This window comes from Trichechus manatus, unplaced genomic scaffold (genome assembly GCF_000243295.1).
Source record: "Trichechus manatus latirostris isolate Lorelei unplaced genomic scaffold, TriManLat1.0 scaffold00049, whole genome shotgun sequence".
NCBI lineage: Eukaryota > Metazoa > Chordata > Mammalia > Sirenia > Trichechidae > Trichechus > Trichechus manatus.
Window position 1 is genome coordinate 6,990,067 of NW_004443985.1, and position 17,147 is coordinate 7,007,213.

Here is a 17,147-nt window from a genome sequence, read left to right on the forward strand (position 1 = left end):
TAGAATCCTGCATTTCTAACCAGCTCCCAGGTGATGCCCCTGTGGCTGAACCACACTTTGCATGCGAGGCCTAGAAGATTTCTGGGTTCCAACTCAGACCTACTGCATCTCAATTTCTTGGGGGGGAGTCTGATCAGCTGTCCCAGTTTCCACCTGTATTGTGAAGAATTCATATCTGGTGGGCTGGTTAATTTTATGTGTCAGCTTGGCTAGGCTATGGTGCCTGGCTGTTTGGACAAACACTAGTCTAGATGTGGCTGGTATTTGTAGATGTGATTAACATTTACACTCAGTTGACTTCAAGTAAAAACGATGATGCTCAATAATGTGGGTGGGCCTTATCCAATCAGTTGAAGGCCTTACGAGCAAAAACTGAGGTTTTGCAGAGAATAAGGAATTCTATGTTAAGACTGTAACATAGAAATCCTGCTCTACAGATTTTAGACTCAGGATTGCCAGAGTTTTTCGATTGCCGCCTGCCCAATGGATTTTGGAATTGCCAGCCCCCATAATCGCAGGAGCCAGTTCCTTAAAATAAGTCAATATCTATTCATCCATCCATCTATCCATCCATCATCTATTTACCTATCAATCATCCATTTATCTATTTATCCTATCTATCTATCTGTCAGAAACCCTGGTGGTGCAGTGGTTAAGAGGTACGCCTGCTAACCACAAGGTCAGCAGTTCAAATCTACCAGGCGCTCCTTGGAAACTTTATGGGGCAATTCTTCTCTGTCCTTATAGGGTCGCCATGAGTCAGAATTGACTCATCGGTAATGGGTTTGGGTTTTTTGGTTTATCTGTCTGTCTGTCTATCATCCATCCATTCATCCATCTATCCAATTATCCTATCAGCTCTATTTTTCTGGAGAATTCTGACTAAATACACCTGGATTTAGAGGCTGGCCCTCATCCTGTTATTCTCACCTTAGTGTCCACCTGGGCAGCTGAATGGCACTGCTCCACCTGCTTAGACATTTCCTCCCTCGGGTAAAGCTGTAGCCCAGGGCCAGGGAGTCACCACTGGAAAACTGTGAGGCCCCAGTGTCCCCAGCATCCTCCAATGCCAGCTGAGCTGGAGTGGCCTCAGCACTTTTGGTTTACAGAGGAGGATGGGGGCTGGGAGTCAGGCAGGCCTGGATTCGAAACCTGGCTCTCCTTGGCTCACCCTGTGCTCAGAAGGAGCCTCTGAGCCTCAATCTTCTTCTCCGTAAAATGGCCATGATACTCCTGCCCAGGAGCACTGTGGTCACTATTCCACGTGATCATGAATGTTGCGACTGAGGAAGTAGCAAATCTGGGACGAGAAGATGAACTGTCAGAGTGTAAACACAACCGTTAACTTCCTCCAAAGCCTCTTCCTAGTTTCACACCGAACGAGGAAACTGATGTTACAGTAGAGGAAGAAGAAAGAAGTAAGTATAAATTAAAAACTGCACACCCTCACCTAGAACCTAAAAGTCAACCGTATGACCATTGCCCAAGATGGAGGGAAAAACCAAAGTCTAGTAGTTTTCACAGCCTCCATCAGCCTGAGCCCAGAGGAACTAGATGGTGCCCGGCTACCACCACCGCCCGCCCTGACAGGGATCCCAACAGAGGATGCCAGGCAGAGCGGGAGAAAGACGTAGAACAAAATTCAAATTCACACACACAAAAAGACCAGACTCCCTGGTCTGGCAGAGACTAGAGGAACCCCTGAGACTATGGCCTCCGGGCACCCTGCTAACTGATGCCACTCCCAAAGTCCACCTTTCAGCCAAAGATCAGACAGGCGTACAAAACAAACAATAATATGCATGAGGAACGTGCTTCCTAGTTCAATCAAGTGTGCAAGACCAAATGGGCAACACCTGGGGAAAAGCAAAGAGGAGAAAGCATTAGGGACAGGAAAACTGGATGAATGGACATGGAGAACCCAGGTGGGAAGACCAAGGGGGAGCGTGCAGACACATTTCTGGGACTGCAACTAATGTCACAAAACAGTTTGTGTCTACAATTTTTGAACGTAAAATTAATGCGTGCTGTAAATTTTCACTGAAAACAATAAGATTAAAAAAAAAAAGTCTGGGAGTTTAGCAAGGTTCCTGAGTGGCGCACACAGTTTGTGCTCAGCTACTAACCTAAAGGTTGACGGTTCAAAGCTATCCAGTGGTGCTGCAGAAGAAAGGCCTGGCGATCTGCCCCATCAAGATTACAGCCAGGAATCCACATTTTACTCTGTAACACGTGGGGTTGGGATCAGCTCGATGGCAATGAGTTTGGTCTTTTGGTTTTATACACGGAGTGTGGGGTTAAGGGCACCGTGCGAGACAAACCCAGAAACTTCGTTTCAAGCCTGGTTTTACACTCTTCTTCTCGTTTAACGAGAAATCCTTCTGCAATTGGCCAAGTCAATATTTTATTAAAAAACAACCACACACATACACACACGTAATGGTAACAAAGGCGGAGACTTGGGATCTCCTATCTGGGGACAGGCTGACCACATAGTGTTTCTACAGGCATGCCTCCTTTAAGAAAGACGGGTATCTTCCAGACCAGACTGACAAGCTAGGTAAGTTAACAGGTGGCTTTGTTTTCATTCCCTGAGGAATGTGAAGTAGAAGCAGATTTGTGCATGAGTTTCCGGAAGCCCCTCCCTTGTGTTAAGTGGGGTCCTCGGTACCTGAAAAGCCTGTTGCGGTGGAGTCGTTCTGACTCATAGCGATCCTATAGGGCAGAGTAGAACTGCCCCATAAGGTTTCCAAGGAGCAGCTGGTGGATTCGAACCACAGACCCTGAGGCGGTTCTAAAAGCTGGCAGGGACAGACCAGAGAAAAAGGCTGGACCAGCTCAGGAGCCCAGCGAGCGGGCCTTAGAGAGCAGGACTTTGGCACGGGAACACAGGTTCAGAAGCCTTTCCTCGGGTCACCTGCCTGCCGGTCCTCCTGTCCGCTGAGCCCCGCCAGCCCCCGGCAGGTCTCCCGCGGTGCCCGGTGCTGTGCTTCTTCAGACGGCTGCGTCTTGGGAAGGAAAGGGGAAGGTTAGGCCAGCGTGCTGGGGATGGGCCCACTCAGAGCCAACCAGAAGGCCGAAACCCACCCAAGCTCTGCCCAGTGTGTTTCCCCTCACCCAGCACCAACTTTCTTTGGAATTACTTTATTCATTTGAAATACACGTCTAAAAAAAAAATTAAATAGGGCAGAAGGGACTTCTGCCCCAACTCCTCCCACCTCAGCAGTGTGAGCCCCCCCGCGTCTGTCTTCGTCCTCTGAGGTAACCCCTTCTAGCTCCGTCGGCTGTTTCTGCTGGCAAGCTCCTCCGGAATTTTAAGTAATACATTCAAACCAATGTGTACAGATTTGTCAGCTTCAGACATTCTCTACCAACTTCTGGTTGCCCATTTTATGCTTTTTATTTATCATTCGTATTTTTTAAAATACCTCCACTGAGATAAAATTCACATACCATAGAACGCACCCATTGCCAGTGGACAATTCAGTAGTTTTTAGTGTATTCACAGATGTGTGCAACCATCACCACAGTCGATTTTAGAACATTTTCATCATCTCAAAACAAAAATCCCGTACCCGTTAGCTATCATCCGTTTCCTGTGTCCCCCTCTGTCCCAGTCCCCCAGCCCTAAGCAACCACTAGGCGACTTTCTGTTTCGGTAGATTTGCCCGTTCTGGACATGCCATGTGAATGGGATCATATAATAGGTGGTCTTTTGTGACTGGCTTCTTTCACTTAGCATCCTATTAACATCTTGCTGGAGCCCTGGTGGCGCAGTGGTTAAGAGCTCAGCTGCCAACCAAAAGGTTGGCCGTTCAAATCCACCATCCGCTCCCTGGAAACCCTATGGGGCAGCTCTACTCTGTCCTGCAGGGTCGCTATGAGTCAGAACTAACTCGAGGGCAACGGGTTTAACTTCTTGCCAGTGACCGCCAGGAGGCAACTAAAGGCTCTGCTCTGCCTTCCTGCAGCGCAGCTCTGACAACATATCACACACCCTGATACATGTACCTGGATGTCCTTACTGTATGTTTTAAAAGAAAGAAAAAGCACCAAGGAAGGAGGTGCTGGATCAAAGAAAGAAGTGGAGTGATAAAAACAACAGGTCAAGCCTTCAGCGATTCTCCTTTTAGGAATTTATTCTAAATATGAAAAAATATTAGGGACATGTATGCGGTTTTTGTTCGGTGCCGTCGAGTCGGTTCCGACTCATAGCGACCCCACGTCTGGGCCCGCGCCATCCTCACAATCGCTGCCATGTCTGAGCCCACTGTTGCAGCCCCCGTGTCAATCCATCTCGTCGAGGGTCTTCCTCTTTTTTGCTGACCCTCTACTTTACCAAGCATGATGTCCTTCTCCAGGGACTGATCCCTCCTTATCAGGGATGTCCAAAGTACGTGAGACGTAGTCTCGCCTGGGATGTGTATAGGGACTTAGATTCAAGGATGTTCATTACAGCACGGTTTAACAGCAAAAAAAAAAAAAAAAAAACCCAGCAATAAACCTTAATGTCTCCAAATAGAAGAATTAAATAAACTGTGGCACAATCACCCAACAGAACCTCACAGAACTGTTAAGAATGATGGAGAAGCAGCCCTAACATGGGGAAAATGTGTGCTATGTGGTTAAGTAAGGGGGGGAAAAAAAGCAGGTTATAAAATAGCACACAAAATCTGATCTTTTTAATAAAAGCAGCATTATGTATTTTCAGCGGGGAAATACTGGACAGACACCAAAATGCTGTTTCTACGCAGTGTGATTGTCGACAGATACCCGTTGCCGTCGAGTTGATTCCAACTCACAGATGGTTTTTATTTAGAATTTTTTTTCTTATCTGTATTTCCTAGATGTTCTACGTTTTCTTTGGTCGTTAGGAGGAGGCAGATCATTTCAAGAAAATGCTTTGCCCTCTGCACACTCATGTCCATTACAGCATTAATCACAATAGCCAACAGGCAGAAACTCCGGAAATGTCCACCAGCGGATGGATGAACAAATGCGTCTGTTCATACAAGCGAATACTACTCAGTGGTAAACAGAAGTCGTGATACGTGCTACAGCATGGATGGACATGAGAACACTACACTGAGTGAAGGAAGACACCCACAAAGCACAAACGTTGTACGATCCCACTTACATGAAATACCTAGAACAGGCCAATGACTAAAGGCTAACGTTGATTGTTACCGGGGTGAGAGGGACAGAGAAAGGGGGAGTTCTTGCTTAGGGGGCACTGAGTGTCTGTTCATGGCGGCGGAACTGGGGACGAGGCAGTGATAATGGTTGCACGTGCTGAACATAAGAAAGCTAGGGAGGGAGGAAAACGCAAATGTAAATAAAAACTGCACGTGTTCATCTTTAACCTAAAACTCAACCCTGCACCACTGCCCCAAATGGACAGAAAAACGTCTAGCGTTTAGCAAGATCCCTTAAGGTCACTGAATCAAGAATGTAAACGTTGTTGAATTGGCAAATGTTTTGATAGATATATTTTTACCACAATTAAAAAAAGAAAATGCTTTGCCATAGGGGCTGGAAATTCAGGGCATCCCTGGGCACGGTGGAGGCAGAGATTACAGCAGAGGTTCTTAGGGGTTTACCTTTTCTTCTGCCCAGCCTCTGAGCTCTAACGCTGCTTCTGAGTCTGCCTTGGGCCTGAACACAGCCTCCTCAGTGCAGGATCGCTCCCTATTGCTAAACTCAAGACCGAGCCATCCTCCTGTTCCCGAGCACAGGGAACTTCCAGAGATCTTCTGGGGACAGGTAAGCGGGACTCACCTGTTGACTGGGTGACACAGGAGATCTTGTAGGACAGCCATATGTTCATCAGGCACAGGGTGGTGGCCACGAAACCGAATATCTGCACGGGAGAGAGGAGGGGAAACCCACAGTCCGAAGGGCCAGGCGCCAGGCAGTCCCTTCCGTTGCTCATCTCTCTGTTTGTCCCCCTGGACTGACTGTAGCTAAGGGGGAACCTGGGGAGTCATCTGATCCAACCACCTCATCCTCCTTCAGGTGCAGAGATGGAGGCCCAGAGAGACCCAGTCGCCGACCGCAGGTCCCTAAGAGGGCTGGGTGGTCCAGGGGAGGGGCTGGGGCATGGCCCAGATGGGGGTTCAAAAAAAAACCCATTGCCACTGTGTCAGTTCCAACTCATAGCGACCCTATAGGACAGAGTATAGGATTTCCAAGGCTATAAATCTTTACGGAAGCAGATTGCCATATCTTTCTCCCTCGGAGCGGCTGGTGGGTTCGAACCGCTGACCTTTCGGTTAGCAGCTGAGTGCTTAACCATTGTACCACCAGGGATCTTTCGGATGGGGTTGGTATGGGAGAATCTGAATATTGTCCAGGCACACCAGAGCACACCTGCTGTATGTCTTGGGTCCGCAGAGAGCTTGTCTAGGCCCTGTAAGGACTCTACAGGGGTTTCTAAATTTTGTGTTTTCGGTTCTACATGATATGTAGATATTAGTTCTATGATAATCTACAAGCAATAATAGAAGCATACTCTGGATCTTCTATGTCAGAGGTCAGCCAACTACAGCTGGAGGGCCGAATTACCATCTGTTTTTGTAAATAGTTTTATTGGAATACAGCCACACCCATTGGCTTCTGTTTTGTGTGTGGCTGCTTTCTTGCTATAATGGCTAACAAAGCTTAAAATATTCACTATCCGGGCCTTTAAAGAAAATGTTTATTGATCTAAATGTTCTAAGAGATTTCCTTGCAACCATCAACTAGTAAGCAATTTCAATCCCATATTTGGTTTTCTGTTTACAACCAGTTGGGTTCAAGCTAGTACTTTAATTATGCTGGGCTAATAAAGAAGAAAAAGAGGGAACTGTAAAATTTAATTTAGGTTTTAAAAACTTTGACATTACAATGGATTTTACTGGGGTACCACTGTTGGCGCTTCATTTGTAAGTGTCATTTGTAAATCTGTTCTGGCCCACAGTGTGGCCTGGTTGGCCTTTAGACCTCATTTTACCTTTGCATATATTTAAATAATAGTAAAGGAAAATAAGATATGGTAGAGCTCTTTTCGTTTTTCAGGCTCCATCCAGTGTGAGGAAAGCTGATGGGGTCTGGTGCAGCCTCTTCACTTTCTACATGAGGAACAGCGCCCCCTGGGAGCGGGAGGGCCTTGCATGAGGCTCATCCAATGGTCTGGGGAGAAGCAAGTGCAAACCTTGGTGTCTTTTTGGAACTCTGAAGCCTGGAGTCATTTCCTTATTTGTGAACAGCACTGGCAGCTGGAGCAGCTAAAATTTCACGGGCGTTAATTACTATGTACCAGCCAGTGCGTCAAGCCCTTTATGGTGGTGGTTGCTGCTGCTGAGTCGATTTCTGTTCATGGCGGCCCCATGTATATGTCAGAACTGCTCCTTAGGGTCTTCAAGGCCATGGACGTTTCAGAAGCAGATCACCAGGCCTGTCTTCCGAGGCACCTCTGGGTGGGTTCGAACGGCCAACCTTTCGGCTGGTAGTCAAGCGCGTTATGTTTGCATCACCCGTGAACTCCTAAGCCCTTTCTAGGTCTGTTGATTCCTTTACCCTCACAACTGCGAGCTGGGTGCTAGTATCACCCCACCCCCGTTTTACAGCTAAAGAAAAGGAGGACAGGAAGTCAATTATTTTGCGTACAGCCACAGAAAACATGGGCAAGGGGCAGGAAGGGGATCTGAGCCCCGGGAGCCTGGCTCCTGAGTCCACGCTCTGCTATACTTGTTGTCTAGGTGGTCTCAGGCTCACAAAAAAGGCCTCAGGTCTGCTCTGCCACCCCTGGGGTAAAGCTGGACTCAGCGGCTAAAAGCTAACAGGAATGGCCTGGGAGCAGCCAGACGAAGGGCCGGATTCTCTACAAGGTTGGTTGTTTTCTTTCAAGCTTGGCTGCTGGTTCTTATGAACAGCTGACCCCACCAGCCCACACCCATCTCTCCTTCCCCGAGTTCCCCTCCTTGGCTCCCTTTGTACCAATTGTTTCCACCACATAATTAGCCTATTAGAGCCTGTCCTGGCCTCTCATTGTCTGTTCTGTACAATTGGCACATTATACACCATCCTGGTCTCCAACTGTCTGCCCTGCATAATTGAACAGTTTATTATATTGCTACATAATGCTATTGTAGACGATGCTGCCTTGTTTGCGAATGGTTTCACATGCCTTGGCCTCATCTCCTAAGCTACACTACCACTTTCTCATAAGCAAGGATTATATTTTTTATTTCTTCCACCCTCCCCCAGGGCCCGGGTTTGGTCCTAGGCATAAGGATGATGTATGACTAATGCTCGCTACTGGGTGGATTCCAGGGTAGCACGGTTACATACAGCCTGAATCATAAAAACCAGTGGGACTCTCCCCGTGTGGCCCCTGAAGCACAGAGGGCATGAGTTTCCTCAGTGCCCCTTCCACCACGTGCCCTGTGGCGGGGCAGATGGGGCCCTGTGGGTGGCCACCAACACTGACCTCAGAGACAGCAGGGGGTGGGTGGGGGCCTTGGGAGGCAGTTAAGGGGCATCAGCATTTAGAGGCCTGGACGCCCCTGTGCCGTGAAGCTCTGCCACGTGCAGACCTTCAGAGGACAGACTCCAGCCCTCAGTGAATTTCGGCAGCCAACCCTCTCCTCCCAGCCTAGAGTCTGGAGAATTTCAGGATGGTAGGTAAGTGAAAGATAGTGACTGCCACTCAGAGCTTTGCTTAAAACTCATGTTAAAAATCTTGCCTGTTCATCAGTTAAATCAGTACTGGCCCACGGCCACCAAACTGGAAACAATTAGCTAAATCAGAAATAAAATAAAAAATCAGATGACAGGCCTCTATGAACCTTCTTAAAAAAAAAAATCACATACACACATATATACAACACATCTATGTATATATATACATATCTATGTAACTGTGTATGTATATGTGTGCATATAATGTACGTACATGCACATATATATACACACATCTATGTATGTACATATCTATGTAACTATATGTGTGCATATAATGTAAGTACATACACACACATCTATGTATATATGTACGTATCTATGTAACTGTGTATGTATATGTGTGCATATAATGTAAGTACACAGACACACACACACACACACGCCTCCCACAGCCCTGTACTCATTCGTCAGATGGATTGGTTTTCACCTCTGAAAAGTATAGGAGTGATGCCTTTGCTGTCCTGAGTACTGTTAAAAGCCAGGAATGGCAATGCTAGGACTCATGGCAGACAGCACTAACTGATCACAGAACCCTTCCCCTGGGCCTAAAAGAGACCTTAGAATCTTCCCCTGCATTGTGCTGAGGCAGCCCTGAGCAAATGATCAGAGTGGGCATGTGAATTAGAACCAATTCACCAGCCGATTCCAATGGTGGCCGTAGGAGACAGAGCCTGGGCCGCTGGGACCATTAGAATTTGCAGACAAGATCCTCCATCGTGGGCCCAGGTTTAAGGCTCTCGGGAGATGGTAGCATCAAGGTGGGTGCTGATTTTGCAGAAGAAAGGTTCCCTGAAACTAGCCCCTCCTCTTCCCCCATCAGGAACAAGACAAGCACTTGAAACAAATTCATTCCTGAAAGCTCCCCGAGAGACCGTCCTCACCGCTCCGGCCATCAGTCCGCCCACGTTGTAGCTCTTGGAGGCTGCCACGATGGAGGCGATTAAGAGAAGCAGGGTGCCGATTAAATAATGCAGGAGCTCCTGGGGGTGAAAACAAAGCAGAGCCGTGGGTGGGGAGGTCCACTCCAGGTTCTTAGACAGCAACCGGACATCAGAGAAGATGCAAAGATGGGGAGAGAGTGACACTTCCTCTTGTTCCTTGCAACACGCCCACAGGAGGTGCAGCGTAGCTCGCAGGCAGCAAACGCAGTAGGAAGAGGCCCAAGCAAGAGAGAAGAAAGATGGCGGGCAAGCAGGAAGGGACGGGGACAAAGAGAAAGGAAGTGTCTTGTGTGAGTAGAGACAGCCATTCAAGGGCAGCTCCAATCCTGAGATCAATCTGTAGGCAGTACTTTGATCTCTGACCAAAGCAAATGAGCCTCTCTCAACTGCCCAGCTGGAGAGTTTCAATGAAGCCCCAGCTCCCAGAAGCAAAGCCCCATACAGAGAGGTGTACCTTTTTCTTCTGCTTCAGAGAAAGTTCCAGGCTGACAATGTGCTGGCTTTGTGTGGCTGACCAGAGAGTCTGTCAATTCTGTGAACAGCCCCAAGTGAGGAACAAGAGGTGCTTGGACCCCCTCAGACTTGGAGTCAGAGCCTAAAAAGAGGTCAGCTGTGAAATGTTCTGCGGGTGTGTGGTGGGAGCTGGCTTTCTCACTCCTAAGTCCTCCTGGTTTTGTCCTCATTCTGTCATTCCCTCTTCTCTTCAGAACTGTATATCAGGCCAAGCCCTGCCATCCGTAAGTCTACCAGCAGGGCCAACTCTGCCTTTGCTTCTCGCTGTGGACCATGGGGTCATCCATTTCCACCTCATTTGCTCCCCATGATTAAAAGGGCATCTTTGCAGGCCCTGGACAGACCAATGAAGGTCTGTCATTCAGCACATAGGAATGCTCCCTTTTCACCCTTCCCTTCTACATTAAACAGATCAGAAGGGAATTAGGAATTAAAGCCATCCCTTTTCAGTTGTTTTTAATGAGAATTTAGAAATTATTCCATTGTGACATTCTGCCCAACAGACAGGCTCCATTAAACTTTGGAAAGGCATCCCACTGTTAAACTGCTGCTCCCCTCCAGGCTGTGCAAAATCAAGGACCCTGATTTCTCCCTTAGTGACTAGAAGGTAGTATCATGAGGTGAACCATAGAGATTGTGGCTAACGGGCAGATTAGTACCTAAAGTTCTCCACCTCTAAGAAGCCCACCCATGAAGGAAGAAGAGGATGGCATGGGACAGGGAAAACCAACTTGAGTCTTAACATGAAGCCATTTAGAGAATACTCTGCAAAAAATGTGTGGCTGAGCAAAAAAAAAAAAATTTCTCTCAAAATAATATAGTGGATAATAACATTAAATGTAAATGGATTAAACAATCCAATCAAAAGGCAGAGATGGTCAAATGGGAACAAAATTAAAAAAGATTCAACATAGTAGAATATGTGATATAAAAGAGACACCCTTTGGATTCAAAGATAACAAATAAATTGAAAGTGAAAGGATAGAATAAGATATATCATGCAAAGAATAACAACAAGAAAGCTGGAGTAGCTATACAAATACAAACAAAATAGGCTTAATAACAAAAATCGTTACTAGACATAAAGAGGAACATTTTATAATGATAAAAGAATCAATTCATTAGGAAGATATAACAATTGTAAACATATATGCACCTAATAACACAGCATCAAAATACATGAAGCAAAAACTGACAGAAATAAGTAGTTCAACAATAATAGTTGGAGCATCAATACCTCACTTTCAATAATGAACAGAGAAACTAAGCAGAAGATCAACAAGTAAATGAAAGACTTGAACAACAGTATAAACTAGACCTAGCAGACATCTATAGAACACGCTACCCAACAATAGCAGAGTATACATTGTTTTCAAGTGCACAGGGAACATTCTCTAGGATAAACCATATACTAGGATAGAAAACAAACCTCAATAAATTTAAAATGATTGAAACAATACAAAGTATGTTCTCCAATCACACTGGAATGAAACTAGAAATCAATAATAAAAACAATTTGGAAAAGTCACAAGTAAGTGGAAATTAAACAACACACTCCTAAATAACCAATGGGTCAAAGAAAAGAAATCAGTGGAATTAGGAAGTACTTTGAGATGAATGAAAATGAAAACACAACATACCAAAACTTATGGGATGCAGCTAATGCATGCTTATAGAGAAATTTATAGCTGTAAATGCCTATATTAAAAAGGAGTAAAAATCTTACTTATATAATCTAACTTTTCACCTTAAGACACTGGAAAAAGAAGAGCAAAGTAAACCTAAATCAAGCAGAAGAAAGGAAATAATACAGATTAGGTGAAAATTAATGAAATAGAGAATAAAATAACAATAGAGAAAAACTAATGTAACCAAAAGCTAATGCTTTAAAAAGATTGACAAAATTGACAAACCTTTAGTTATATTATGGAATTTCAAGAGACTCAGAACAGCCAAAACTATCATAAAAAAGAATAGAGTGAGAGGACTCACACTTCAGATTTCAAATCTTACTACAAGGCAATAGTAATCAAAACAGTGTGGTAATAACATACAGATAGACATATAAGTTCAATGGAATGGAAATGACAGTCCAGAAACAAATCTATGTCTACTGTTGACTGATTCTTGACAAGGGTGACAAGAACATTCAATGGAAAAATAATCTTTTCAACAAATGATGCTGGGACAACTGTATAGTCACATGAAAAAGAATGAAGTTGGATCCTTACCTCACACCATATACAAAAATTAACTCAAAATGGATCAAAGGTCTAAATATAAGAGCTAAAACTATGAAACTCTTAGAAGAAAACATAGGGGTAAATTTTCATGACCTCATATTTAGCAATGAATTCTTAGATAGGATATCAGAATCATGAGCAACAAAAGAAAAATTAGATAAATTAGACTCCATTAAATTAAAAACGTCAGTGCCTCAAAAGATACCATCAAGAAAGTGAAAAGACAGCCCACAGAATGAGAGAAAATCTTGGCAAACCATATATCTGATAAGGGTCTAAGTATCCAGAATGTATAAAGAACTCAACAGTAAGAAGACAATCCAAATGAAAAATGGGCAAAGAATGTGATAGACATTTCTCCAAAGAAGATACACAAATGGCCAATAAGCACATGAAAAAATGCTTGACATAATTAACCATCAAGGAAATACAAATAAAAGCCATAATGAGATACCACTTCATACCCCCTAGGATGCCTATGATCCAAAAACACATAACAAGTGTTGGCGAAGATGCTGAAAAGTTGGAACCCTCATACATTGCTTGTAGGAATGTAAAATGGAGCAGCCATTTTGGAAAACAGTCTGGCAGCGCCTCAAAACATTGAATAGAGTTACCATATGATCTGGCAATTCCACTCTTAGGTATATATCCAAGAGAAATGAAGATGTATGTTCACACAAAAACTTGTGCATGAATGTTAATAGCAGCATTATTAATAACAGTGGATAACAACCCAAATGTCTATCAGCTGATAAACAGATAAACAAAATATGATATATCCATACAATGAAATTTTATTTGGCCATAGAAAGGAATGAAGTAGTAATACATGTTACAACATAGACAAAACTTGAAAACATTATGCTAAGTGAAAGAAGTCAGTCACAAAAAGGCACATATTATATGATTCTATTTATATGAAATGGCCAAAAACCAACAAAAAACCCAAACCCATTGCTGTCAAGTTGATTCCGACTCATAGCGATCCTGTAGGACACAGTAGAACTGTCCCATAGTGTTTCCAAGGAGCAGCTGGTGGATTCGAACTGCCAACTTTTTGGTTAGCAGCCAAGTTCTTAACCACTACACCACCAGGGCTCCAGAACAGTCAATGTCCAGAATAGTCACATGTATATATACAGAAAATAGAGGAGTGGTTCTGTAGGGCTGGAGGGGAGGAGGGTATAATGATGGCTACAAAGTGATCGCTGAAAGGGTGTGGAGTTTCTTTTTTTTAAATTTTATTGTGGTAAAATACATGCAACATAAAATTTGCCATTTTTAATCATTATAAAGTGTACAATTCAATGACATTAACGACATTCACCACGTTGTGCCGCCATCCCCACTGTGAATTTCTAGACGTTTTTCATCACTACAAACAGAAACTCAGTACATCTTAAGTAATACTTCTCCATTTCCCGTCCTCCCAGCCCTGGTAACCACGAATACACTTCGGTCTCCATGCATCTGCCTATTCTAGAGATGTCATACACGTGGGATCAGACAGCGTCTGTCCTTTCGTGTCTGCCTTATGTCACTCAGCGTCACGTTTTCAAGGCTCATCCATGTCATGGCACGTATCAGAACTTCAGTTCTCTTTCTAGCTGAGTAATATTGTGCAAAATATTGCACATTTTCTTTACCCATTCATCTGTTGATGGACACTTGGGTGGTTCCCACCTTTTGGCTATTCTGAACAATGCTGCAGTGAACATGGGGACGTGGGGTTTCTTTCTGAGGTGATGAAAATGTTCTAAAATCGATCTAAATTGAAAATGTTCTAAAGCTGTGATGGTCGCACAACACTGAATATACAAAAAGCCACTGAATTGTACACTTGGAATGGGTGAATTCTATAGCATGTGAATTAGATCTCAACAAAGCCATTAAAAACATTATATAGTGGGGAGAAAAAACCTGGCAACCTCCGATCTCTCTCTTCAGTCCCTGTCCGCCCATTTTAGCTAACGAACATAAATACCCACCCTCCTTATCGGTTACTTTCTTCCATGTTCCTCTTTCCAACTCAATCATACACAGCCCATTTTTCTGTCACTTGAGAAAATAAACATTGAAGTGAGAGGTACAGGCTGCCTGGAGCTGAGGAGTGAGTTTTAGATACCAGCAGGGTATCAAGCGGAGGTGTCCACCAAACAGAGGGAAGCTCAGGGCTGAGGCAGTGAAGGACAGCCAAGGAGGTAGGTGGGCAGATGGGAAGTGCTCCGCTGGGGCTGGGTGCCCCAGCTAATACTCTGACGTCCGCCTCAGACCCTCTGCAGATGGCCCAGGGGGGCTGTGAACGGGGCCAGGCCGCTCCCTTACCGACAGGGACCAGTTGATACAGGTGAGCACGCGGTAGAGACGGAAGAGGTGGACCAGGTAAAAGGCGAGGATCATTATCAAGTCGCAAATGGTGACCACTTCAAAGAAGCTGTAGGCGCTGTAGTCTGTCCACACAGCAGTCCTCACGCAGGTGAAGGCAATCAGCAGAGCAACCTGAGACGTAAACATGGAGACGTCAGAGAAACCCCTCCCCAAGGGGGCTATCCAGGAACAGACGAAAACATCAGAAAACAAACACTCCCTCCAACGCCCAAGCTGAGAAGCCGCTAAAATTCAGGTTCTCGCCTCACAAATCGGCAGGAAGTTAGGGAGAGGGCATTCCACACAGTTCAGGCTTGTATTGTAACACGCAGGCTGCGAACGCTGAGGCCTGAGGTGACTGGCTTTGCTCTCTCTGAAGTTCGTTGAATTGTGCGGGCAGGAAGCATCTCCAGAAAGGAGGCAGGAATATAGGAAACAAAGCAGAATCACTCCATCTCTACTGGGTCCCCACAGAGCAGAGAGAATTCAGCATGATGTTGGATCTAGCATTTATGTATTAGGTTGAACTCTATGACTTTACCAATGTTTGGCTGTTTTTGACTTACGAACATGGCAATTCTTACATTACACCTTCCTAGTTGGTAGACAAGAAGTTATCATTTCCTGGTGCTGACATGCATGATCTCATTGAGGCCACAGAGAACCCTGCAAGGTAGACAATATCATCTCCATTTTCAGATAGGGATACTGAGGCACACTAGCTCAATAATTACTCCAAGGCCACCCAACTTGTAAGCAGAGGAGGCAGGATGCGGAACCACGTCTGTCTGACACTAGGGACTGTGTTCCTCCATGTCAGATACAGTCGTGCCTCCATATATGTAAGCCCTTATCATTCCAGAACACTTAATTGTGCCCATGCGGAACCTGTACTTAGACCAAGAAGCAGTCCTTCGAACAGAACAAGGGGATACTGTGCGGTTTAAAGTCAGGAAAGGTGTGCGTAAGGGTTGCATCCTTTCACCATACTTATTCAATCTGTATGCTGAGCAAATAATCTGAGGAGCTGGACTATACAGAGAAGAACGCAGCATCAGGACTGGAGGAAGACTCATTAATAACCTGCGATATGCAGATGACACAACCTCGCTTGCTGAAAGTGAAGACGACTTGAAGCACTTGCTGATGAAGATCAGAGTGCAGCTTTCAGTATGGATTGCACTTCAACCTATAGAAAACGAAAATCCTCACAACTGAACCAATAAGCAACATCATGATAAATGGAGAAAAGACTGAAGTTATCAAGGATTTCATTTTGCTTGGGTCCACAATCAACACCCATGGAAGTAGCAGTCAAAAAATCATACGATGTATTGCATTGGGAAAATCTGCTGCAAAAGACCTCTTAAAAGTGTTAAAAAGCAAAGTTGTCACTTTGAGGACTAAGGTGCACCTGACCCAAGCCATGGTATTTTCAGTCACCTCACATGCATGCGAAAGCTGGACAATGAATAAGGAAAACTGAAGAAGAATTGACGTCTTTGAATTATGGTGTTGGCGAAGAATACTGAGTATAACACGGACTGTCAGAAGAACAACCAAGTCTGTCTTGGAAGAAGTACAGCAAGAATGCTCCTTGGAAGCGAGGATGACAAGACTTTGTCTCATGTATTTTGGACATGTTATCAGGAGGGACCAGTCCCTGGAGAAGGACATCATGCTTGGTAAAGTAGAGGGTTAGCGAAAGAGAGGAAGACCCTCAACGAGATGGACTGACACAGTGGTTGCAACAGTGGGCTCAAGCATAACAACAATTGTGAGGATGGTGCAGGACCAGGCAGGGTTTCATTCCGTTGTGCACAGGGTCACTATGAGTCAGAACCGACTCCATGACAACAACATCAAACAAGTTGAGAAAGGTAGATGAGTTATCAAATCTGTGGGAATCCTGATTTAGATGTTATGTTTGCTCACCACCGGGGCAGGTGCTGAGAGCTCACTGAGAACACTGCTGCATGAATGAATGAATGGGCAGACTGAATAGATCAGGTAAATATTATTAGCAAGGGGAGAGAAGATTCTGAGTTTTTATGAAGGCCCCTCAAAGAGAATAAAACCTGTCCATGCCACATAGGGAACACACCAATAGCACTCAGGTGTTAAATGTATGTAAAATCTTAACCAGTAAAAACCAGTTGCTGTTGAGTTGATTCTAGCTCGTGGTGATTCTGTGTGTGTCAGAGTAGAACTGTGCTCTATAAGGGAGAATGAAGACAACCAAAGACACAAGGGAAAGATTGGTCCCAAGGACTGATGGACCACAACCACCACAGCTCACACCAGACTGAGTCCAGCACAACTAGATGGTGCCCGGCTACCACCACCAACTGCTCTG

The 17,147-nt window shown here is 44.9% G+C and overlaps 1 protein-coding gene across 2 annotated transcripts in view; it reads right to left on the minus strand.

Moving 5' to 3' along the window:
* Positions 1 to 741: 741 nt before the first annotated feature.
* Positions 742 to 17,147, minus strand: part of CMTM7 (CKLF like MARVEL transmembrane domain containing 7) — a 73,592-nt gene continuing 57,186 nt past the window's right edge. Inside the window, exons 2-5 of one of the 2 annotated variants that reach the window (XM_023732248.1) lie at positions 14,750 to 14,923; positions 9,606 to 9,704; positions 5,779 to 5,860; positions 742 to 3,008 (exon numbers count right to left, since the gene is read on the minus strand). In XM_023732248.1, the coding sequence (XP_023588016.1) occupies positions 2,995 to 3,008; positions 5,779 to 5,860; positions 9,606 to 9,704; positions 14,750 to 14,923 (369 nt within the window). In that variant the 3' untranslated portion in view covers positions 742 to 2,994. The remainder of the gene's footprint in view (positions 3,009 to 5,778; positions 5,861 to 9,605; positions 9,705 to 14,749; positions 14,924 to 17,147) is intronic. The other variant, XM_004377352.2, reaches the window with a different exon arrangement.